Source organism: Giraffa tippelskirchi, chromosome 7 (assembly GCF_054371585.1).
Source record: "Giraffa tippelskirchi isolate mGirTip1 chromosome 7, T2T-mGirTip1v1.2.pri, whole genome shotgun sequence".
Taxonomy (NCBI): domain Eukaryota; kingdom Metazoa; phylum Chordata; class Mammalia; order Artiodactyla; family Giraffidae; genus Giraffa; species Giraffa tippelskirchi.
The window spans coordinates 67,531,699-67,557,089 of record NC_137281.1 but is presented as its reverse complement, the minus strand read 5'-3'; the positions used below and the strand labels follow the sequence as shown (position 1 = coordinate 67,557,089).

General features: G+C 38.1%; 1 protein-coding gene and 1 pseudogene across 1 annotated transcript; both read right to left on the bottom strand.

The window, feature by feature from the left end:
- Positions 1 to 2,629: 2,629 nt before the first annotated feature.
- On the bottom strand, positions 2,630 to 3,571 carry LOC145514802 (olfactory receptor 5D18-like; annotated as a pseudogene).
- A 20,307-nt stretch (positions 3,572 to 23,878) lies between these two features.
- LOC145513793 (olfactory receptor 5L1-like) lies at positions 23,879 to 24,904 on the bottom strand. Its single transcript, XM_081510752.1, is given in 1 exon segment — positions 23,879 to 24,904. A coding segment is annotated over 1 exon segment (1,026 nt).
- Positions 24,905 to 25,391: the final 487 nt, after the last annotated feature.

The window sequence follows — 25,391 nt, the reverse complement described above, 5'->3', positions numbered from 1 at the left end:
TGGTATGTTTATGTGTATGTTATTAGCTTGCCAGGCTAGGTGATCTAAGACAACGCATACTTTAGTCTGGAGGTTGGCTAGAGGCTGTTTCATGGGATAGTGTTGTGACCTATATTGCTCATTATCCAATATGCTAATCTGTGTTTGTTCACATGACAGCTATGCTAAGAGTTTGTGCAAATTCAAAGAGATTTTGACATCGCTACAGGGCCTTTCTTGTAACTGACACAATATGTCACTTCAAGGACCTTAAATTACCCAAAATCACTCACAAAAGTAGCCTATATTAAAAAAAAAAAAAGGAAGAGTTCATTTGACCATTTGATCAGAAGAGAAGAAAAATATGGGCATGCCTAGTCAAGTGGAGAATTGGGATCATGCTTTCAATATATCACACAGGATGAAAAATCCTTTCAAAAGACAGACAAAAATTTAGGCTTCAGCAAAACTGGGAGACAATCTAATTTTGTTTAAAGTATTACTTTGAAAAATTTGATGAAAGATCATTTTAAAAAATTGAATGAAAGATCAGCATGTCAGTACTATTCCAGCACAATTTCTGACAGATTTTCTATTCCCATTTACTCTAATACTCCCAAATATTCTCAGTATTTCCATCTATTAAAAAAGTGGGCATCGAGAAATTTGTTTATACATACTGAGTAGAGAAGGAGAAGGGTGTTTAAATTATTCAAGCAAAAGTGAGCTATTGATGTTAGAGAAATCTGATATTTCTAATTTGCCTTATTAAATAGACCCTAATACTAATGTCCAGGCTTCCCTGGGGGTTCAGCAGTGAAGAACCTGCCTGCCTTTGCAGGAGACATGGGTTTGACCGCTGGTTCTGGAAGGTATCCTAGAGAAGAAAATGGCTACCCACTCCAGTATTCTTATCTGGGGGATCCTATGGACAGAGAAGCCTGGTGGCTACAGTTCCAGGGGTCGCAAAAAGTCTGACACGACTTAGTCAGTAAACCACAACAATCACAACAAAACTCATGGCTATCTAGTTTATATTTTATTTTGAATATGGTTACACAGGTAATTAGTTTTCAAATCTTTGGGCAACTGCAAGCACTTTTTATTTTTAACGTGCAAGTTTAGTTGAGAAGGATATAGACATTATGTTTAGGGGAAAAAAGCACAAAGAATTGATAATATTTTTGATGTCTTCATAGGTAAAATAATAGAAAGTGAAAGTGGCGCCATCGTATCTGACTCTTTGTGACACCATGGATTATACAGTCTGTGGAATTCTCCAGGCCAGAATACTGGAGTGGATAGTGTTTCCCTTCTCCAGGGGATCTTTTCAACCCAGGGATAGAACCCAGGTCTCCTGCATTGCAGGCAGATTTTTTTACCAGCTGAGCCACAAGGGAAGGCCAGAATAAAAGAATGAAATGTCAATTGGGTAGTCATTTGTCACACTTCCCTTTTGCATGTAAGATGTTCTGAGAATGAGCTCTCCATTTTTAAGCCTCTGGTGGAGTCTATCAGAGCTATTCATGCTGCCATATTGGAGTTATTTTGAAAACATAAGCAGAATATAAGATAGTGTCTTATCAACTTTCCTTCATGCCAAGTAACTTGTGTGTACAATACAACCCAAATACTCCAACACACAGGCAAATATACACATGAGTTATACAGTATTCACTCAATAAAAATTTTGCTGTATCATTAGCACATTGTTACATTCTGATCTCCTTGTTTGTCATGATTTAGTCTCCTGGATGAGACTTCTGCATTGAAAAATGTCTCCATAAACTCTGTCTCTTCAGTTATCCAAGACAAGTCAACACAATACCTGTTTTATGAAGGACTTGAACTTTTTTTTTCTCTCAAATCCATTGTGATACTATTTATCTAACTTATACAATTGTCCCTTTATTAAGTACCCTCCTGTCAACACTGGATTTTCATTCCTTGAAGGATGAATATCTTGTCTTATTTTAACTGCTATTTGTATTTTTATAAGACACATGTATGTGCTAATTGAGAGCTTAGCTTTATTGGTATAAAAAAGGAAGATGAAATTAAATTTATTAAGATTACACAAGGTATGCCACATGATATCTATATATCTATGTAATGCAAATATTTTGCTGAAATTTTTAGATGAAAAATTTAAAAATTAAGAGACTGTTATATTTTTCTCAGTAAGAGACAGAGTCAAGTTTAGTATCTTTGAGCCAAAATTCATGTTCTTCAAATTTACAGCATTAACACTTTTTTAAAAATTTTTATTTTGTATTCAGATATAGCTTTTTAACAAACAATGCTGCAATACTTTCAGGTGAAAAGTGAAGGGACTCAGCCATATATATACATGTATCCATTCTCCCACAGACACTCCTCCCATCCAGGCTGCCACATAACAGTGAGCAGAGTTCCATGTGCTATACTGTAAGTTGATCATTGTTGGCTATCCATTTTAAACATAACAGAGTGTACGTATCTATCCCAAACACCCTAACTATCTCTTCCTACCGTCCTCTTCCCCACTGCCCAGCATTCATAAATTTTACAGCATTCACTCTTAATTAATCTAAATGTATCTTTAAAAACCAACCTCTGCAGACACACTATATTTACATATCAAGGAAAAACTCTACTATTATAAAAATGCTCAATAAAAAATCAATTTAGAGCCCATGATCTTGGAGACTGTGTCCTTGACATCCTTAATTCTCAGACTGTAGATCAGGGGATTCAACATGGGGATGACCACCGTGTAAAACACAGATGCCACTTTGACTGTGTGCCTGGAGGTTTTGGAGCTGGGCACACAGTAGAGGAAGAGGATGGTGCCATGGAAGATGCTGATGGTGGTCAGGTGGGAGGCGCAGGTGGAGAAGGCTTTGTGACGACCACTGGCTGAACGCATCTTGAGGATGGTGACAACAATAAACACATAAGACAGGAGAATGATGAAGAGTGTGCTGATCACATTAAAAGTGGAGAAGATAAAAAGCAGCAACTGATTGAGATAAGTATCAGAGCAAGAGAGGGAAAGCAGGGAGGAGAACTCACAGAAGAAGTGATCAATTGTGTTGAAACCTTGAAATGATAATTTGCTAACAGAACATGTGAATGTTAACGAGCAGGTTGCTCCCCAGGCATAAGATCCAACCACTAACATCACACAGAGTCTCGGGGACATAGACACCGTGTAGAGCAGAGGGTTGCAGATGGCCACGAAGCGGTCATAGGCCATCACAGCTAATAAAAAGGACTTAGTCACCACAGTGGTACAAAAGAAAAAGTTTTGCATTACACATGCTGCAAATGAAATGGTTCTGTCTTCTACCATGAGATTCACCAAGGTCTTTGGAGCAACTACGGAGGAATGACAGAAATCCACAAAGGAGAGATGGCTGAGGAAAAAGTACACGGGGGTGTGCAGTTTGGGGTTACTTTTGATGATTGCAATCATCCCAAGATTCCCTACCATAGTGACACTGTAGATGGCCAAAAATATCAAGAAGAGGGAGACTTGCAACTCTGGGTGATTGGAGAAGCCCAGGAGAGTGAACACGGCCCCACTTTTATTTCTTTATGATAGAAACATGGCTTCTGTTTGTCAGAATCTGAATAAGTCCTAGAAACAAAAATATTAAAAAAAAATTGAGAATGTATGACACTTGGTTAACTACTTCTTACCAAGACTGGTAGATGAAACAAAATATCTCTTTTAGAATTTCTCCATGTGTTTTCTCTTATGCAAAAATGCTAATTGTCTAAAATTTTAAGCAAGATAACCATGTAAAATTTTCTTTAAGTAACACAATCATTGAACACGTTTAATTCTCAGTTATAAATTTTAATATTCAGAAATAACAATATGAGATTAAATAATGTGAGGATATTTTTCCCACAACGCTTTTAGGTTTCCTTGCATATTATAAACTCATAAAAGATTAACCTAGAACTATACCTGATTATTTCAGTGCTACAACTAATAGCAAAAGTGAGAAATTTCTAAATTAATTTACCATCACATGTTCACAATGTGACTTTAAGAATGACACTTCTTATAATGTACATCTGTATCTTTATTGTTAATTCCACATAACACTGTAACATTTGTTTTTGTTTCTGACTCAGTAAATCTGTTGTCAAAATAAACCTTAATTAATTTTTTTTTTCAGACAGTGTTCTCAATTCCGAAAAGCCTGAGTTGAGGCTTTCAATCCCACCTCACCACTTGAGGAATGATAAGTGAACAAATAATAAAGTTAATCCAGTCTACATCTTTATTCAAGACTTGACAAAACAGAAGACAGAGATCCTTGACTTTCCTTATAAAATGCAGATAAATACCCACAAAAGTCACAAAAATTATAAAATATATATATATGAAATTTACTTTAAAAATAATGTCTTAAAGAAAAAAACAAAAAAAAATAAAAGAAATAAAAATAGGGTCTTTTTTTTTTTGCAAGGTTACAGTAGGTTATAAAAATGAAAATTGAAGGAGTAATAGGGGACTTAAAAATAAAAATAAAATACGCGTGTACCCAATGTTCATCGCAGCACTGTTTATAATAGCCAGGACATGGAAGCAACCTAGATGTCCATCAGCAGACGAATGGATAAGGAAGCTGTGGTACATATACACAATGGAATATTACTCAGCCATTAAAAAAAATACATTTGAATCGGTTCTACTGAGATGGATGAAACTGGAGCCCATTATACAGAGTGAAGTAAGCCAGAAAGAAAAACAACAATACAGTATACTAATGCATATATATGGAATTTGAAAGATGGTAACGATAACCCTTATATGCAAGACAGAATAAGAGACACAGATGCATAGAACAATTTTATGGACTCTGAGGGAGAAGGTGAGGGTGGGATGTTCTGGGAGGACAGCATTGAAACATGTATATTATCATATGTGAAAGAGAACACCATTCCATGTTCGATGCATGAGACAAGGGCTCAGGTCTGGGGCAATGGGATGACCCAGAGGGATGGGATGGGGAGGGAGGTGGGTGGGGGGTCCAGGAAGGGGAACACATGTAAACCCATGGCTGATTCATGTCAATGTATGGCAAAAACTATTACAATATTGTAAAGTAATTAGCCCCCAACTAAAATAAATAAATTTATAAAAATAAAATAAAATAAAATAAGAAAATAAAATTTAAAAAAATTAACAAAAAAAATAATAAAAAAGTTTTAAAAATTAAAAAAATGGTAATAGTAAAAATATATCTCGGACTTTCTCTGGAACTGTTATGTACTGTGTGGGGTCAATTCATTTTTAGATAGTTCCTTGGTCCAGCTTGTATTTCTCAAGGTCTCTAGGCCCCTTCCTATGCAGTCGGTGCTAATTACAGGGTTTTAATCTGTTGCATCTGTCACTTCCAAAGCGATTCCTTCTGTTTCTTTTAGCTTCTTCTGTTTGCTGGTCTCTTCAGTGTCTAATTTCCGCCCTTACACAATGGGGTTGGTGGTGGTCACTTTTTTTTTTTTTTTAGTCTCACTTGTTCAGTCTTACTGTGAGGAGGGAGGAACACTGCAAACAAATCTCACTGGCGTGTGCTCATAATGTTTCGGCCACACTGGGTTTGTCCTGCTCACGGCGTGTGTGCTTTCCCAGTCTACACTGCTCAGGCTCTAGGTTGCACTACTGGGAACTGTCTGAAGCAGCCCCTGGGGTTGCCTGTATTTCCCGGGTCTAAGCCACTCAGGTTCTGGATACTGGCTGCTTCACAAAGGTGCAGACTTGGTTGAGCCTGCGTTTTGTGCCCTTCCCAGGTCTGCGCAGCGCTCGTGACCAGGTTCTTGGCTAGTGCGGTCGGGGGCTGCATCTTTTTCCCTTCCCCCATCCCAGCCGCTCGGTTTTCTGGGTGTACAATGGGCACAGCTTCCCAGGTGTGCCGTGCTCTCCCCTGGGGATCTGATCTCTGGCTGCGACCCTCTCGGCAGGTGTCGACCCTCCAGAGTCCCAAGCAGCGAGGTCTGCTTGCAGTTTGGTATAGAATTCCTCTCTAGGGCCACGATTCTGCCCTTCCAGATCTTGCTGTCCTCCCCTTCCTGTCTCCTGCTGGGGATGGGCCGGTTTGCGTTTTTTTTTTTCTTTTTTCTTTTTTTTCTTCTTTTCTTTCTCCTTTTTAAATATGGTATTTTTGAGAATCTAACACCTACTCTAGATTTTTAATCTTTGCTTTTTAGTATTTGTTATCAACTGTGTATCTTCAAGAACCCAATCTTCAGCACTCATTTTTACTTGGAAACGGGATCACTGGCTTGATTGCTCTCTCCCCCTTTTAGTTCTCCTTTTTCTCCACCAAGTCGCCTCCATCTCCCCACTCCCCCTTTTCTTCTCTACCCAACTCTGTGAATCTCTTTGTGTGTTCCGGGCTGTGGAGAACATTTAGAGAAGTGATTACTGTCTGGATCTGTCTCTCCTCTTTTGAGTCCCCCTTTTCTCCTCCAGGCCACCTCTGTCTCCTTCCTCCCTCTTTTCTTCCCTGCGTAACTCCGTGAACATCTCTGAGAGATCCAGACGGTGGAGAGCACATAGGGAAGTGATTACTGGCTAGCTTGCTCTCTCCCCCTTTGATTCCCCTCTTCTCCTCCTGGCCACCTCTATCTCCCTCCTCCCTCTTCTCTTCTCCATGTAATTGTGTGAACCTCTCCAGGTGTCCCTCACTGCGGAGAAACCTTTCATCATTAACCTAGATGTTTTATCATCGGTGCTGTATAGATGGAGAAGTCTTGAGGGTACTGTAAGAATAAGATTGAAAACCAGAGACAGGAGACTTAAGTCCAAATCTTGAGAACACCAGAGAACCCCTGAATCCAGGAAGCATTAAAGGAGAGGAGCTCATCAAAAGCCTCTATACCTACACTGAAACCAAACACCAACCAAGGGCCAACAAGTCCCAGAGTAAGATATACCATGCAAAATCTCCAGCAACACAAGAACATAACCCTGAACTTCAACATACAGGCTGCTCAAAGTCACACCAAACTCACTGACATCTCAAAACTCATTACTGGGCACTTCATTGCATTCCAGAGAGAAGAAATCAAACTCCACCCACCAGAACACCGACACAAGCTTCCCCAACCAGGAAACCTTGACAAGCCACACGTCTAACCCCACACACAGTGAGGAACCTCCACAATAAAGAGGAACCACAAACTGCCAGAAAACAGAAAGATCACCCCAAACACAGCAACATAAACAAGATGAAAAGGCAGAGAAATACCCAGCAGGTAAAGGAACAGGATAAATGCCCTTCAAATCAAACAAAAGAGGAAGAGATAGGGAATCTACCTAATAAAGAATTCTGAATAATGATAGTGAAAATGATCCAAAATCTGGAAAATAAATTGGAGTTACAGATAAATAACCCAGAGACAAAGATCGAGAAGATGCAAGAAAGGTTTAACAAGGACTTAGAAGAAATAAAAAAGAGTAATTATATAATGAATAATGCAATAAGTGAGATCAAAAACACTCTGGAGGGAACCAACAGTAGAATAACGGAGGCAGAAGATAGGATAAGTGAGATAGAAGGTAGAATGATAGAAATAAGTGAAACAGAGCGGAAAAAAGAAAAAAAGAATTAAAAGAAATGAGGACAACCTCAAAGACCTCTGGGACAATGTTAAACGCACCAACATATGAATCATAGGAGTCCCAGAAGAAGAAGACAAAAAGAAAGACCATGAGAAAATACTTGAGGAGATAATAGTTGAAAACTTCCCTAAAGTGGGGAAGGAAATAATCACTCAAGTCCAAGAAACCCAGAGAGTCCCAAACAGGATAAACCCAAGACGAAGACACCCCAAGACACATAATAATCAAATTAGCAAAGATCAAACACAAAGAACAAATATTAAAAGCAGCATGGGAAAAAAACAAATAACATACAAGGGGATTCCCATAAGGATAACAGCTGATCTTTCAATAGAAACTCTTCAGGCCAGAACGGAATGGTGGGAAATACTTAAAGTGATGAAAGAAAATAATCTACAGCCCAGATTACTGTATCCTGCAAGAATCTCATTCAAATACGAAGGAGAAATCAAAAGCTTTACAGACAAGCAAAAGCTCAGAGAATTCAGCACCACCAAATCAGCTCTCCAACAAATGCTAAAGGATCTTCTCTAGACAGGAAACAAAGAAAGGGTGTATAATCTCGAGCCCAAAACAATAGAGTAAATGGCAACTGGATCATACTTATCAATAATTACCTTAAATGTAAATGGATTGAATGCCCCAACCAAAAGACAAAGATTGGCTGAATGGATACAAAAACAAGACCCCTACATATGTTGTCTACAAGAGACCCACCTCAAAACAAGGGACACATACAGACTGAAAGTGAAGGGCTGGAAAAAGATATTTCATGCAAATAGAAACCGAAAGAAAGCAGGAGTCGCAATACTCATATCAGATAAAATAGACTTTAAAACAAAGGCGGTGAAAAGAGACAAAGATGAACACTTCATAATGATCAGAGGATCAATCCAAGAAGAAGATATAACAATTATAAATATACATGAACCCAACATAGGAGCACCGCAATATGTAAGGCAAATGCTTACAAATATGAAAGGGGAAATTAACAATAACACAATAGTAGTGAGAGACTTTAATACCCCACTCACACCTATGGACAGATCAACTGAACAGAAAATTAACTTGGAAACACAAACTTTAAATGATACAATAGACCAGTTAGACCTAATTGATATCTATAGGACATTTCACCCCAAAACAATGAATTTCACCTTTTTCTCAAGCACACACGGAATCTTCTCCAGAATAGATCACATCCTGGGCCATAAATCTAGTGTTGGTAAATTCAAAAAAATTGAAATCATTTCAAGCATCTTTTCTGACCACAATGCAGTAAGATTAGATGTCAATTACAGGAGAAAAACAATTAAAAACTCCAACATATGGAGGCTGAACAACACACTGCTGAATGACAAACAAATCACAGAAGAAATCAAAAAAGAAATCAAAATATGCATAGAAATGAACGAAAATGAAGAACCCCAGGGTTAGTAGAAGGAAAGAAATCTTAAAAATTAGGGCAGAAATAAATGCAAAAGAAACAAAAGAGACCATAGAAAAAATCAGCAAAGCCAAGAGCTGGTTCTTTGAGAAGATAAATAAAATTGACAAGCCATTAGCTAGACTCATCAAGAAACAAAGGGAGAAGAATCAAATCAACAAAATTAGAAATAAAAATGGAGAGATCAAAACAGACAACACAGAAATACAAAGGATAATAAGAGACTATTATCAGCAACTATATGCAAATAAAATGGACAACTTGGAAGAATGGATAAATTCTTAGGAAAGTACGACTTCCCAAAACTGAACCAGGAAGAAATAGAAAATCTCAACAGACCCATCACAAGCATGGAAAATGAAACTGTAATCAGAAATCTTCCAGCAAGCAAAAGCCCAGGACCAGGTGGCTTCACAGGTGAATTCTACCAAAAATTTAGAGAAGAGCTAACACCTATCCTACTCAAACTCTTCCAGAAAATTGCAGAGAAAGGTAAACATCCAAACTCATTCTATGAGGCCACCATCACCCTAATACCAAAACCTGACAAAGATGCTACAAAAAAAGAAAACTACAGGCCAATATCAAGGATGATATAGATGCAAAAATCCTTAACAAAATCCTAGCAAACAGAATCCAACAACATATTTAAAAAAATCATACATCATGACCAAGTGGGCTTTATCCCAGGGATGCAAGGATTCTTCAACATCTACAAATCAATCAATGTAATACACCACATAAACAAATTGAAAAAGAAAAACCATATGATTATTTCAATAGATGCAGAGAAAGCCTTTGACAAAATTCAACATCCATTTATGATAAAAACCCTCCAAAAAGCAGGAATAGAATGAACATACCTCAACAAAATAAAAGCTATATATGACAAAACCATGGCAAACATTATCCTAAATAGTGAAAAACTGAAAGCATTTCCCCTAAAATCAGGAACAAGACAAGAGTGCCAACTCTCACTACTACTATTCAACATAGTTTTGGAAGTTTTGGCCACAGCAATCAGAGCAGAAAAAGAAATAAAAGGAATTCAGATTGGAAAAGAAGAAGTAAAACTCTCACTGTTTGCAGATGTCATGATCCTCTACATAGAAAACCCTTAAGACTCCACCAGGAAATTACTAGAGCTAATAAAAGAATACAGTAAAGTTGCAGGATATAAAATTAACACACAGAAATCCCTTGCATTCCTATACACTAACAACGAGAAAACAGAAAGAGAAATTAAGGAAACAATTCCATTCACCATCGCAACAAAAAGAATAAAATACTTAGGAATATATCTACCTAAAGAAACAAAAGACCTATATATAGAAAACTATAAAACACTGGTGAAAGAAATCAAAGAGGACAAAAATAGATGGAGAAATATACCGTGTTCATGGATTGGAAGAATCAATATAGTGAAAATGAGTATACTATCCAAAGCAATCTATAGATTCAATGCAATCCCTATCAAGCTTCTAACGGTATTCTTCAGAGAACTAGAACAAATAATTTCACAATTTGTATGGAAATACAAAAAACCTCGAATAGCCAAAGCAATCTTGAGACAGAAGAATGGAACTGGAGGAATCGACCTGCCTGACTTCAGGCTCTACTACAAAGCCACAGTCATCAAGACAGTATGGTACTGGCACAAGGACAGAAATGTAGATCAATGGAACAAAATAGAAAGCCCAGAGATAAATCCACTCACCTATGGACACCTTATCTTTGACAAAGGAGGCAAGAATATACAATGGAGAAAAGACAATCTCTTTCACAAGTGGTGTTAGGAAAACTGGTCAACCACTTGTAAAAGAATGAAACTAGAACACTTTCTAACACCATACACAAAAATAAACTCAAAATGGATTAAAGATCTAAACGTAAGACCAGAAACTATAAAACTCCTAGAGGAAAACATAGGCAAAACACTCTCCGACATAAATCACAGCAGGATCCTCCATGACCCACCTCCCAGAATATTGGAAATAAAAGCAAAAATAAACAAACGGGACCTAATTAAAATTAAAAGCTATTGCACGACAAAGGAAACTATAAGCAAGGTGAAAAGACAGCCTTCAGAATGGGAGAAAATAATAGCAAATGAAGCAACAGACAAACAATTAATCTCAAAAATACACAAGCAACTCCTGCAGCTCAATTCCAGAAAAATAAATGACCCAATCAAAAAATGGGCCAAAGAACTAAACAGGCACTTCTCCAAAGAAGACATACAGATGGCTAACAGACACATGAAAAGATGCTCAACATCACTCATTATCAGAGAAATGCAAATCAAAACCACAATGAGGTACTATTTCACGCCCGTCAGAATGGCTGCTATCCAAAAGACTGCAAGCAATAAATGCTGGGGAGGGTGTAGAGGAAAGGGAACCCTCTTACACTGTTGGTGGGAATGCAAACTAGTACAGCCACTATGGAGAACAGTGTGGAGATTCCTCAAAAAACTGGGAATAGAACTGCCATATGACCCAGCAATCCCACTGCTGGGCATACACCCTGAGGAAACCAGACTTGAAAGAGACACGTGTACCCCAATGTTCATCACAGCACTGTTTATAATAGCCAGGACATGGAAGCAGCCTAGATGTCCATCAGCAGACGCATGGATAAGGAAGCAGTGGTACATATACACAATGGAATATTACTCAGCCATTAAAAAGAATACATTCGAATCAGTTCTAATGAGGTGTATGAAAGTGGAGCCTATTATACAGAGTGAAGTAAGCCAGAAAGAAAAACACCAATACAGTATACTAACACATATATATGGTATTTAGTCAATTGGTAAAGATAACCCTGTATGCGAGACATCAAAAGAGACACAGATAAATAGAACAGTATTATGGACTCTATGGGAGAGGGCAAGGGAGGGATGATATGGGAGAATGGCATGGAAGCATGTAAATTATCATATGTGAAACGAATCACCATTCCAGGTTCAATGCATGATACAGGGTGCTCGGGGCTGGTGCACCGAGATGACCCGGAGGGATGGGATGGGGAGGGATGTGGAAGGGGGGTTCTGGAAGGGGAAAACATGTAAACCCATGGTGGATTCATGTCAATGTATGGCAAAACAAATACAATATTGTAAAGTTAAAAAATAGAAAATAAACTAATTTAAAAAATGCAAATAAGGACCAATATACACATCAGCATCTGGAATCCTGATTTGACTCCCACAAATTTTGCACTCCTCTACAATAGGCTCTGATCTATGTTCAAGATGTCAAAACTAAGATATTCACTTTATTTATGATCATACTTCCAATTAAACACCAATTGCAGTAGCTCAGATGGTAGACTCTACCTGCAATGCAGGAGACCTGGATTTGATTTCTGGGGTGGGCAGATCCCCTGGAGAAGGAATTGGCAACCCACTCCAGTATTCTTGCCTGGAAAATTTCCAAGGACAGAGGAGCCTGGCTATCTACAGTCCATGGAGTCACACAGAGTCGGACACAACTGAGTGACTAAGACACACTTCCGATTAATGACACACTAGAGATTTTAAATCTCTGGAAAAGTGTCCGTGAAAGTGTACATAAGACAAAGCCTTACCAGAAAGCAGCAAAGATGAGATGAGAAAGAATTTAAGAAAGTTTTCTCTCCCAGGAAGAACAAGTTACTCTACTAAAGTTTATAATTTAGAAATGTCCATAAGTATAAGATATTTAGTATGTCCCTGTAAAGGACAAAAATCAAACACTTGAGGTAGGACTACACTGTGAAGACATTTCATGAGAAAATGATAATAGCAAAGAATTATGTTTCTCCTAATTAGTGACAATACCTCTAAGATTCTACCATACCAGGAACTTTCTCTGCCATTTCTGGTAAGGTTTTCTCTACTCCCATAGCTCAAGAAACAGATTTCAGATGACTCAGCATGAAGATGTCAGATCATATGCAAAACTGAAATACTTAAGACCCCTATCTCTTCCTAAATTCATAAATTTGAGTGTTGAAGACAAACTCAGAAGACAATCTATCACAAAGCCAGATATTTTAACTATAGCTGATTTGTCTAAGCCACTACAAAATTAGTTTTAAACTAATATTATATTCCATGTAATGGTTCTTGTGACCTGAATGTTATTTTTAAATTACTGGTGAGTTTTCTTTCCATTTTTTTTTTGAATCTGAGAAATAAGACAGCTAATATTACCTGCATATTTTTTCTTCTCTCTTTTCTTATAAGTTTTGCTCTTAGGTCTGCTTTATAACCATTCAGGTTATAAAAATGGAGCCTTTTACTCTTTCTTCACGGGTGTTTGTTTAACCTATGCTAATTTTTTTTATTTAAATAATTGTCTTTTTTTTTTACACCTTGACTACTCCTTAAAAAATTTGTAGAAGCAAGACAAAGCACCTTCTCCAAATGCTCAGAGCTCTTCTAACCCTCCATTCCAGGCATTTGCTGTGCTCAGTCAGTCAGTTGTGTCTGACTCTGTTGTGACCCCCATGCACTGCAGGGCTCCTTTGTTCATGGAATTTATTCCAGGATAGAATACTGGAGCTGATTGCATCTCCTACTCCAGAGGTCCATCCTGACCCAGGGATCAAACCCAGTCTCTTGCATCTCCTGCATTGCAGGCAGATTCCTCACCACTGCTTCACCTGGGAAGCCCTATTGTTTCAGTCAGTTCAGTTCAGTCACTCAATCGTGTCTGACTCTTTGCGACCCCATGGACTGCAGCACGCCAGGCTTCCCTGTCCATCACCAACTCCGGGAGCTTGCTCAAACTCATGTCCATTGAGTCAGTGATGCCATGCAACCACCTCATCCCCTGTCATCCCCTTCTCCTCCTGCCTTAAATCTTTCCCAGCATCAGGATTTTTTCTAGTGAGTCAGTTCTTCGCATCAGGTGGCCAAAGCATTGGAGCTTCAGCTTCAGCATCAGTCTTTCCAATGAATATTCAGGATTGATTTCCTTTAGGATGGACTGGTTGGATCTCCTTGCAGTCCAAAGGATTCTCAAGAGTCTTCTCCAGCAACACAGTTCAAAAACATCAATTCTTTGGTGCTCAGTCTTCTTTATGGTCCAACTCTTATATCCATACATGACTGCTGGAGAAAACAATTGCTTTTGTTTTTCTAAACAGCCTCTTGATGAAAGTGAAAGAGGAGAGTGAAAAATTTAGCTTAAAATTCAATATTCAGAAAACTGAGATTATGACATTCGGTCCCATCACTTCATGGCAAATAGGTGGGAAACAATGGAAACAGTGACAGACTTTATTTTCTTGGGCTCCAAAATCACTGCAGATGATGACTACAGCCATGAAATTAAAAGACGCTTGCTCCCTGGAAGAAAAGCTATGACCAACCTCGACAGCATATTAAAAAGCAGAGACATTACTTTGCCCTGTTGTTTATGGGGCTATAATTCAGGGGCTCAGCTGATCCAGCTCTAATACAAAGCTCTGGGGGCTGAGTGCATGTCCTCTTCCTTTACGGTTCAGATTGGTAGCTTTTGCAATAACTCACTATTACTCAAGGACTCTCTATGTCTAAATGGTAGATTTCCCCACACACTTTTTTTTCTACATACACTACATGGAGAGTAATATAAATTTTTCTTTAGAATCTTTTCAAAGTTTATTTTTAATTGCAGAGCCTGTATAATATATCCTCTCCCTCTTGATCCCCTCCCCCCGCTCCCTACCATGGCACCTCCTAGGTCGTCACAGAGTGTCAGGCTGAGCTCCTGAGTTACACGGCAGCTTCCCACAATCTGTCTGTTGTACACACAAGCTGATGGGAGAAAGCAGGATCTCTCTTGGTTGGGACTGATGGATATAGTCTTATATTTAGAGTCAAAAACTATGGGGCATAAACCCTAGAGACTGTCTGTTGCTTCATTCTCTTAAACCCTTGAAATAATTAAAATTAATCACAATTCTCTGATGTAATTCTTTCTTATGTTCTAGAAAAATTGGAGCAGTGTTAGGGGCATTTCACATGAACATTTGTAGGTTAAAGTCACTTCTCTCAGGTGCTTCATCACTCTGATTGTTTTTACAGTTATCAAAATTATGTAACTATAGAAGTCATCATTGTCAAATATTAACTGAATCATACAATATAGCAGGCATAATCCTGTTTCTCCATACTTTTAGTCTAACATATGGGAGAAGTATGAAGAGCCACCTTTTAGATCACCATGATTCACTGAGAGTTAAAACAGAGATATTTACAAAATTAAATACTAAGTTTGGAAAATGACCTGATCCCTATAAAATAACTGTTCTGTTCAATTGCACCACCACATCCATTTCATTAATTACTTTTGTTTATTGAATTATTGAAATAACACATATTCATTGAAGAAAGCATGAACTATAGAATGTAAATAAGAAACATGAACATGCTAGATATAATTATTAACTCAACTGCATTTCGAATCTCACATTCAAGTTTAGTAAATATAACCAACATTACCTGAAGTAATGGATAAAGGTGAGCATCTCCAGTGGTGCAATGTGGGCATCATTTATTCCTTGATATGATGTGATGAGAAACTTCATCTCTGTCATATTCTTTCCCCAAAACCTCTACTCCAGTCTTAAAATAAGAAAATTATTAGGCAAAACTATATTTGCAAGCATTGTACAGGATACCTCATCAGCACTCCTTTAAATTATTGAAGCCAAAAAAAAGAAGAGTCAAAGCCTGTCACAGGTCAGACATTTGGGAGACATGATGACAATACAGTGTGGACCTGTATTGGGTCCAAGAAAATAAAGAGAGAATTAAAGGGAAAAAGCTGATGGAATCCAAGTAAAATTTAGATTTTAGTGACCATATTGTACTAATATTTCTTTTTTATTTTTATTTTATTTTGGTAAGAACATTTCACACAAGGCCTACCTGATTAAGATATTTTAGGGGTAAAATACAGTTTTGTTGACCACAGATGTGATTTTTGTACAGTGCATCTTTAGAACTCATTCATCTAGCTTAACTGAAATTTTATGCCCTTTGATTGGTAACTTCCCATTGCCACCTACTCTTGCCTCTGACATCTATCACTTCACTTTTTGACTCCATGAACATATAAGTGGAGTCATACAGTATTTGTCTTTCTGTGACTGATATATTTCACTAAGCATACTGTCATCCTTGTGGTAACATTGCAAAATTTCCATCTTTTTAAAAGGGTGAATTGTATGCCATTTTATCTACATGCCACATTTTCTTTATTCACTTTTTGGTCTATTTAGGTTATTTCCACTTCCTGGCTATTGTGAATAGTTCTGTAATGAACACAAGAATGCTAATATCTCTTTGGAATCATGATTTTAATTCTTTTGGATAAATATTCAGAAGCAGGATTACTGGATCATGTATTTAATTTTTATATTGTAAAAAGCTACCATACTATTTTCACAGCATCTGTATGATTTTACATACCTACTAACAGTATAAAAGGGTTCCAGCCCCGAGCACCCTGTATCATGCATTGAACCTGGACTGGTGATTCGTTTCACATATGATAGTTTACCTGCTTCCATGCCATTCTCCCATATCATCCCGCCCTCTCCCTCTCCCATAGAGTCCATAATACTGTTCTATTTATCTGTGTCTCTTTTGATGTCTCGCATACAGAGTGTAAAGTTAAAAAATAGAAAATAAACTAATTTTAAAGAATAAAAAAATAAAAAAATTTAAAAAAAGGGTTCCAATTTTCCATATGCTTACTGACACTTAGTTTTGGCTTTGGTTTTTGATGGTTGTCATCCTGACAAGTATGATTTGATCTCATTGTGGTTTTGATGTTCCTCTTCCTGATGATTAGTGACACTGAATATGTTTTTCTCCTTTTAATATACTTACTGGCCATTTGCATATCAGAAACAAATCTAAACCTTGTGTTTAGGTAACTTTTTAACTAGGCTATTAGTTTTTATTTTTGTTGTTGCTGTTGTGTTTGTTTTTGCTATTGAGTTGTATGAGTTCTTTAGTCATTCTGTTTGTTTCCTTTCCTGTGCAGAAGGTTTTAATGAATGTCTGACAGCAATCAGAAATTGTGTTGGATATTAACAGTGCAAATAATTCTGAAAGTTATGATCAACACATCCCAGTTCACTTGTAGCTGTCCTTGTTTTAGTACTGTTAAGTCATGCATATCAGGAATTCTGTTAATCATATTTCTTTATAATGGAGATTTCTTTCTCAGACTAACATTTTTGATAAGGTCGTTGTTCTTTCTACAGGCCTAGAACCAGATGTGCTGAGTTACTTGTGTCATTTCCAACTTTTGAGACCCCACGGACTGTAGCTTGCCAGGCTCCTCTGTGCATGGGATTTTTCAGACACGAATATTGGAATGGGTTGCCATTTCCTTCTGCATAGAATTAGATAGTTTTAGGTATATCAGCACTAAAGGCTCGAGATCCCATATAACAGAAAGAACCTTTGATGGTTTTATGTGTTCAGATATCTAAGGATATTTCAGGATCAGTCAGAAGGCAATCTTTCCAAGTCAATTCTCACTATTATACAACTCTTTATTAGTGATCTTTTTCAGAGTTTTTCAACCATGGCACTATTGATATTTTGGGCTGGATTATTCTTTTTATGTGCATGGTACCACGTAGAGCAGCTTCTCTGGCCTCTATCCACTGAACGATAGTAACTTCACCCTTGGTCCCTCCATTGTGACAACCAAAAATGTCTCTAGATATTGTTTACTGTCCCTTGGGAGGTGAGGGGAAGTGAATAAACCACTGACCATCCTTTACTCCATTCTGATAGGTTTTTATGTTCTACTGTCTAACTTATGTGCAATTAAATTTCTAATTCTTTATCTCCCAAATACTATTATATAAACAATATGTATTACCATCAAACCTGGGAAGTATGGTATCTAAAATCTTTATCTTTACAATTTCTTCCCATTGCTTTTGTTTGTGGTCTTATGAGTCAGCACTTGTTTTTCACATGCTTTAAAATCTTAGTTAGAGGTGACCTTATTGACTCTATTTCTCCAGAAGTTTACTTTTAATTCCTTTAAATTCAATTTTGGTTAAATATCTGTCTATCCTCCCTTGCACAATTCTACCCTGAATTGGCAGAAGCAGAGAGACATGCACCAAAGAGTCTCAGGGCACCTCTGTCCTCACACTCCCAGGAAACACTTGTCCAGGACACTGCTATGAAGGAGTTGAGCTAAGCCAGGCCCTTCTACATATCTTTCAAGAAAGTATGCACTTCTTGTTCCTGATATGTAATGTTTGCAGTGACTCAAAATTCCCTCAAGTGATTTCCCTCATGAAGAAATAACTGAACCTAAGGTATCTATTAGATACTCTACATGGGATTGTGGAAACGTAGTCCTCCTCCAGCCTCCAGAGGACTTATTGATTTACCGGAAAGGCTGAGACCCTTATGTCTCCTCCACTCCCTGTGGCACAAGGCCCTAGGAAGAATTCCTTTCCTTCTTCTTCAGAGGCTCAAAACAAACAATTAAAGATAATTGTTGTTTCTGATGTAATTTATATTTCTTGGAAAGCATGAAGAAAAACTAACAGCAGATTTAGAAACATTTTATATGAAAATAAATCAAAAGTCTAACTGCCTTCTTACCATGCCCCAACCAACTCTTTGCAACCCCATGGACTGTAGCCTGCCAGGCTCCTCTGTCCATGGAATTCTCCAGGCAAAAATACTGGAGTGGGTTGTCATGACCTTTTCCAGGGGATCTTCTGACCCAGGGATCAAACTTAGGTCTCCTCCATTGCAGGCAGATTCTTTACCATTTGAGATACCCGGGAAGCCCAATCATCATTATCATAGACTCCAAAAATGTTAGACAATAACAAGTCATAGCAAAAGTTATCTATATTTCATAGAAAATATTTTTCTTTTTTAAATACACTGTTTTATTTTTATTTTTTTAGATTTACTAAGGTATAATTGGCAAACAAATTCTATATATTTAAGGTATAAATTTGATATTCTGATATACACACACACACACACACACACACATATATATATACACTGTGAAATAATCACCACCATCAAGCTAACATGTCCATTGCTTTATGTTACCATTTTCTTTTTCTTTATTTTTTTTAAAGTAATAAGAATACAAATTCTACCTTCTTAGCAAGTTTCAAGAGTACAGTATAGTCACAATGTTGTACATGGAAACTTCAGGGTTTGTTCATCTTACATGAGGGAAACTTTGTACCTCTTGACCCTCATCTCTCCTTGCCCTGAGCCTCCAGCCCTGAATCATCAGTCATCACTCTACATTCTACTGCTATGAGGCCAACTGCTGTAGTTTACATGCAAGTGAGATTATGGAGTAATTGTCTTCCAACAAATATTTCGCAAGTTTCTACTATGTTTCTGACCTCTGTAAGGCAGAACTGCCCCTCTTATACTAACCACAAGCAACAGTGGGAAAATCCTGCCTTCCAGTCTCTCAGCTACATTGTTACTACACTGTCAATGGCATTACTACTTATGGGCACACAGTCCTTAGCTTTATTTTCTTCAGTTGAAATACTTGGTGTAAATGAAGCTCTTCACATCAGGAGTAATGTGCTTCTGGCCAAGTTCATGTATTAATTGTTTATTTTGGTTTACTCGCTGAGTTGTGTCTGACTCTTTGCCACCCCATGGACTGTAGGCCGCCAGGCTCCTCTAGCCATGGGCTTCTCCAGGCAAGAGTGCTGGAGCAGGGTGTCATTTCCTTTTCTAGGGGATGTTCATGAGAGAGGAATGGAACTCTCTCCTCTCTTGCTTGACCGGCAGAGTCTTTACCACTGAGTCACCTGGGAGGCCCTCATGTATTAACTGCTGCAGCCAAACCTAGATCTCAAGTCTTATCTTCCACTCTTCAGGTCTTTCTCCTGTAGCATGCTGACTATTGGCCTTTGGTGTAAGAAAGAAACAGATTGTGGATTGTAAAGCCTTGATTGAGCTGTGAAAATGCTATTTAAAATGTATGATATAAAATTTTAAAAAGTAAAAAAAGAGAAGAGAAGTCTAAAATATTAATAAAGATTATTTAATTTTCTAAAAATAAAAATGAATGAGTAAATAAAATGGGTGTTGCAGTTGGGAATCCCCTGGCAGTCCAGAGGATGGGACTGTGCTTTTCTGCCCAGAGCAGGGGTTCAGTCACTGGTTTGGAAACTAAGATCCCACAAGCTGCATAGTTCAGTCAAAAGAAAAAAAAATGCATGATACAATAAAGGGCTAATTGCTTTTTTTTATTGTATTTTTGCTTCTGAAAAATTATAGATAATAGAAATGTCATTGAATTCACACCTTATTTAAACTACTTTAATGTATTTTTTCTATTAAAACATCATTGCCATCTTATAATTAAAGGTAAAGAAATTGCTGCCTCATATTTGAATTTGTAAAGATTTTTCCCTTTGGCTACATTGAAAGATGGTGTATATCGTCACCCTGCTTCTTTAACTTATATGCCGAGTACATCATGAGAAATGCCTGGCTGGATGAAGCACAAGCTGAAATCAAGATTGCCAGGAGAAATATCAATAACCTCAGATATGCAGATGACATCACCCTGATGGAAGAAAGCGAAGAAGAACTAAAAAGCCTCTTGATGACAGTGAAAGAGGAGAGTGAAAAAGTTGGCTTAAAACTCAACATTCAGAAAACTAAGATCATGGCATCCAGTCCCATCACTTCATGGCAAATAGATGGGGAAACAATGGAAACAGTGACAGACTTTATTTTGGGGGCTCCAAAATCACTGCAGATGGTGATTTCAGCCATGAAATTAAAAGATGCTTGCTCCTTAGAAGAAAAGCTATGACCAACCTAGATAGCATATTAAAAAGCAGAGGCATTACTTTGCCAACAAATGTCTGCCCAGTCAAAGCTATTGTTTTTCCAGTAGTCATGTATGGATGTGAGAGCTGGACTATAAAGAAAGCTGAGCGCCAAAGAATTGATGCTTTTGAACTGTGGTGTTGGAGAAGACTCTTGAGAGCCCCTTGGACTGCAAGAAGATCCAACCAGTCCATCCTAAAGGAGATCAGTCTTGGGTGTTCATTGGAAGGACTGATGCTGAAGCTGAAACTCCAATACTTTGGCCAATCTGATGCGAAGAACCATCTCATTGGAAAAGACCTTGATGCTGGGAAAGATTGATGGCAGGAGGAGAAGGGGCCAACAGAGGACGAGATGGTTGGATGGCATTATTGATGCAATGGACATGAGTTTGAGTAAGCTCCAGGAGTTGGTGATGGACAGGAAAGCCTGGAGTGATGAAGTCCATGGGGTTGCAAAGATTCAGACACAACTGAGTGACTGAACTGAACCAAGGAACTGTTCCCTTTGGGTACATTTAATGATGGTGAATCTTATAATACTAAACTAGGAAATGTTCATGGTCATAAAGAGGAAGCCTCCATGGTGAGAAACATTCAGAGACAGCACTCCCGAGTCTTGGCAATAGCATGTTCTTTTATTCTCTTACCATAATCATGGATATTTTAAAGTGAAAGTGAAAGTCGTTCAGTCATATCCAACTCTGTGACCCCATGGACTTTGCAGTCCATGGAATTCTCCAGGCCAGAATATTGGAGTGAGTAGACTTTTCTTTCTCCAGGAGATGTTCCCAGCCCAGGGATCGAATGCAGGTCTACATGCCAAAAATATCCTGAGCAAGGCCAATTACTGTATTTTGAAAGACAGTTCTGTATAAAATGCATATTCCATGGAAGTGACTCTAAAGGAATTAAACAAGTTAGTGGATTGGAACAAATTTTCAGGATATGGGTGATTTTAGCTCTGAAATGGTTTTCCCAATTCTGAAGCATGGTATTTTTTGAAATGCTTATTTCTTTTTTAAAAATTCTGAATCTTATTTCTTGCTAGATACTGGGTTTCTTTTTGAAAGCTGTTTTTAATCCAGTATGAGCAATTGCTCAAATATTTGATTTAATACACTTCCTGTAGTGTGATTATATATATATATATATATATATATATATATATATATATATATATATATATAACATGAAATCAAGTACATTTCCATAGAGATCTTAAGGGTGACAACTGCCCTGTGTCAAATTTGGTTTATAACTCTTATGATGAATCAAGTACATCTAAAAGGAGATCCAACCAGTCCATCCTAAAAGAGATCAGCCCTGGGTGTTAACTGGAAGGACTGATGTTGAAGCTGAAACTCCAATATTTTGGCCACCTCATGCGAAGAGCTGACTCATTGGAAAAGACCCTGATGCTGGGAAGGATTGAGGGCAGGAGGAGAAGGGGACGACAGAGGATGAGATGGCTGGATGGCATCACCGACTCAATGGACATGGGTTTGGGTGGACTCTGGGAGTTGGTGATGGACAGGGAGGCCTGACGTGCTGCAATTCATGGGGTCGCAAAGAGTCGGACATGACTGAGCAACTGAACTAAACTGAACTGAAACTAACAATGACCTGCAGAGTGAAGAGTCTTGAGGTGCACTTGCATGTCCAGTTATAGAGAGATTTACACACTCTGAGGATAGAAGTAAAATGAATCTCTCTTTTTGCATCCTAAGCCGCAAGTCCTTTGTTGCCTTTTGTCACATGTCTGTGGCTGCCCTTCTATTCGTGAGCTGTGATGCTGTTGCTGGGACTCGCAAACTGAATCCCCAGATGCCCTTGCTAGCTGGTTTCCATGTAGGTTTTGCTAAAGGGATAAACCAAGGGAAATGGCGGGGGAAAGAAAAGAATATTAAAGAGAAATGGAGAGGAGAGAAGAAAGGGATTTCTTTTCTTCTTGCTCTCCAGTTCTGGTTCCAGTTTCTCGTCTTACTCTCTTCAGAGGTCAGAGCAGTAGTCTGGCATCCCCCAGGGACCAAACACCACTAGGCCCATCTCCAGCATCTGAAAACTGTTGAGTCATAAGCCAGACTTAGATGTCCAGACACCCTCACAGCCATGGCCCTTCCTCAAGGGCTTACCACCGATGAGCAGAGTACTTCCTCCAAGTTCTGAGACTCTGGTAAAATGTCTTTTCTCTACTTCTCCCAACCTCAAGAACGATGGCTGCTTCCTGAAATTATAATCATTAAATTAACAGAGGTTTTTTTTTTTTTTCTTTTCTGAAAAGTTTGAAATATTATAAGAATTATGAAATATTCAGAGACATGAAGTGAGAGATGCTCTTGAAAAAGGCTCATATATACTTGCTCAAGGAAGAGTTGTCACAAACCTATAATCTATAGAAAAACTGTCTGTGAATTTCAATAAAATGAGGTATGCCTGTATACACACACACACACACCCATGCACACAGAGAGAACTACTGATGTACCAGGGATTATTCTAAGATATTTCCACATCACCTTTAATTTAATTTTGTTAAGATTTCTTTGAAATAATTCTTATCAATGTCTCTATTATTCAGATATAATGATATATGAAATTCCCCAAACACTGGACACTGCAATGACAGCAAAAACAATAAAGAAAGCTAGAAATAAATAAGCAGGATATATATACATATGGGAATCTCATTTGTGCATAAACTTAAATGTGTGTTCTTCACTGTAAAATAACAGCCGTTCAATTTTGAAATGAATCATAGTTTCCATAATGGATAGTGAAATAAAATGTGAGTTCTTTAGTAAACTTATGAGAGTTTTACAGCAAACTAAATGTATCTTAACAGTCCATTACCAAGAAACATTTAAAGCATTTTAGACTGAATAAGGGTAAAGAAGTAGACTACTCTTGTAAATTGACAAGATATAAGGTACAAAAATAAGTGAGCCAGAAAGACTCACTTAAATCTACCAACTTCAGTTCTGCCCTTCCAACACTGTAATCATTATCACCTTTTCACCTGCCTCCAATTTGGAACCCTGAGTCCTGCTAGGAAAATATTCTCTAGGAAAATATTTTGGAGCTCCCCACTTTCTGAGAGCTTCTTTCACATCCTTGTTCCTCAGACTATAGATCAGGGGGTTCAGCATGGGGATCACTGCAGTGTAGAACACCATGGCCACTTTGTCAGTATCCACGCTGTTGCCAGATTGGGGCCGGCAATAAATGAAAAGAATTGTCCCGTGACAATTCTTGATGGCAGTCAGGTGGGAGGCACAGGTGGAAAAGGTTTTGCACCTTCCCTCTGCAGAGCTCATCCTCAGGATGGTGATGAGAATAAACAATTAGGAGGTGAGGATAACTATGATGGTGATGATCTCATAGAAAGTGGCCACAGAGTATAGCACCGACTGATTCACAGTCACATCAGAGCAAGCAAGAGACAAGAGAAGGGGGAGGTCACAAAAGAAGTGGTTGATCACATTTGATCTGTAGGATGGGATCTGAAGAGCTAAACACAAGTGAATTAGAGAACATATAGTACCATTGAGATAGCAACAAGACACCAACCCCATGCAGAGATTTCGGGACATGGTGACCGTGTAGAGCAGTGGGTCACAGATGGCCACAAAGCGGTCATAGGCCATCACTGCCAGCAGAATGACCTCAGTTACCCCAAATGTGCAAAACATTTGGTAGAATTGCACAGGGCATTCCAGGAAGGAAATGGCTTTGTCATCATTTAAGATATTAGCTAGCATCTTCGACGTGATGATCGTGGAGTAACAGAAATCCACAAAGGACAAGTGGCTGAGGAAAAAGTACATGGGGGTGTGAAGCTGAGAGCTGATCTGAATCAGGGCAATCATGCCCAGGTTTTCCAAAAGTGTGACTCCATAGATGGAGAGAAACAGCAGGAAGAGGAAGACTCTGAGCTCAGGGGCATCTGAGAATCCAAGGAGGATGAAGTCTGTCACAGCAGTGCAGTTTTCCTTGTCCATGTCCTCACTTTACTGTGGTTGCAGAAAATATATTAACAGTTATTCTCCGTGAGATCATCCCCAATTATCTCCTAAAAAAGACACAAGAATAAATAAGATAGTCAACTTTTTTCAGCAAAGAAATAAAACAGTGACATTTTGAAGCTTAGGAAAAGTTCAGATATTGTAGCTCACAAATGCAGAGAGCTCACATTTAAATTCACAGATCACAGGAAATCATTCACATCCATGAAAACCTGTCTGAAGATTTTAACTGGTTCTACACAATTTACAGCTTGGAACTGATTCATTAGAAAGACATCAAATATTACTTAATTAACAATGTTTGAAATTTAAATACCTTTTTACTGCTAGACTGTTAAATCAGTTTTGGAAACACTAGGATCCTTGGGAATTATTTTTTAAGACTATATAGGAAATTTCTCTTTTTTGATGAAATGATGAGAAGTATGCTTATTTAAGGTTATTAACACACAAGCATCATTTT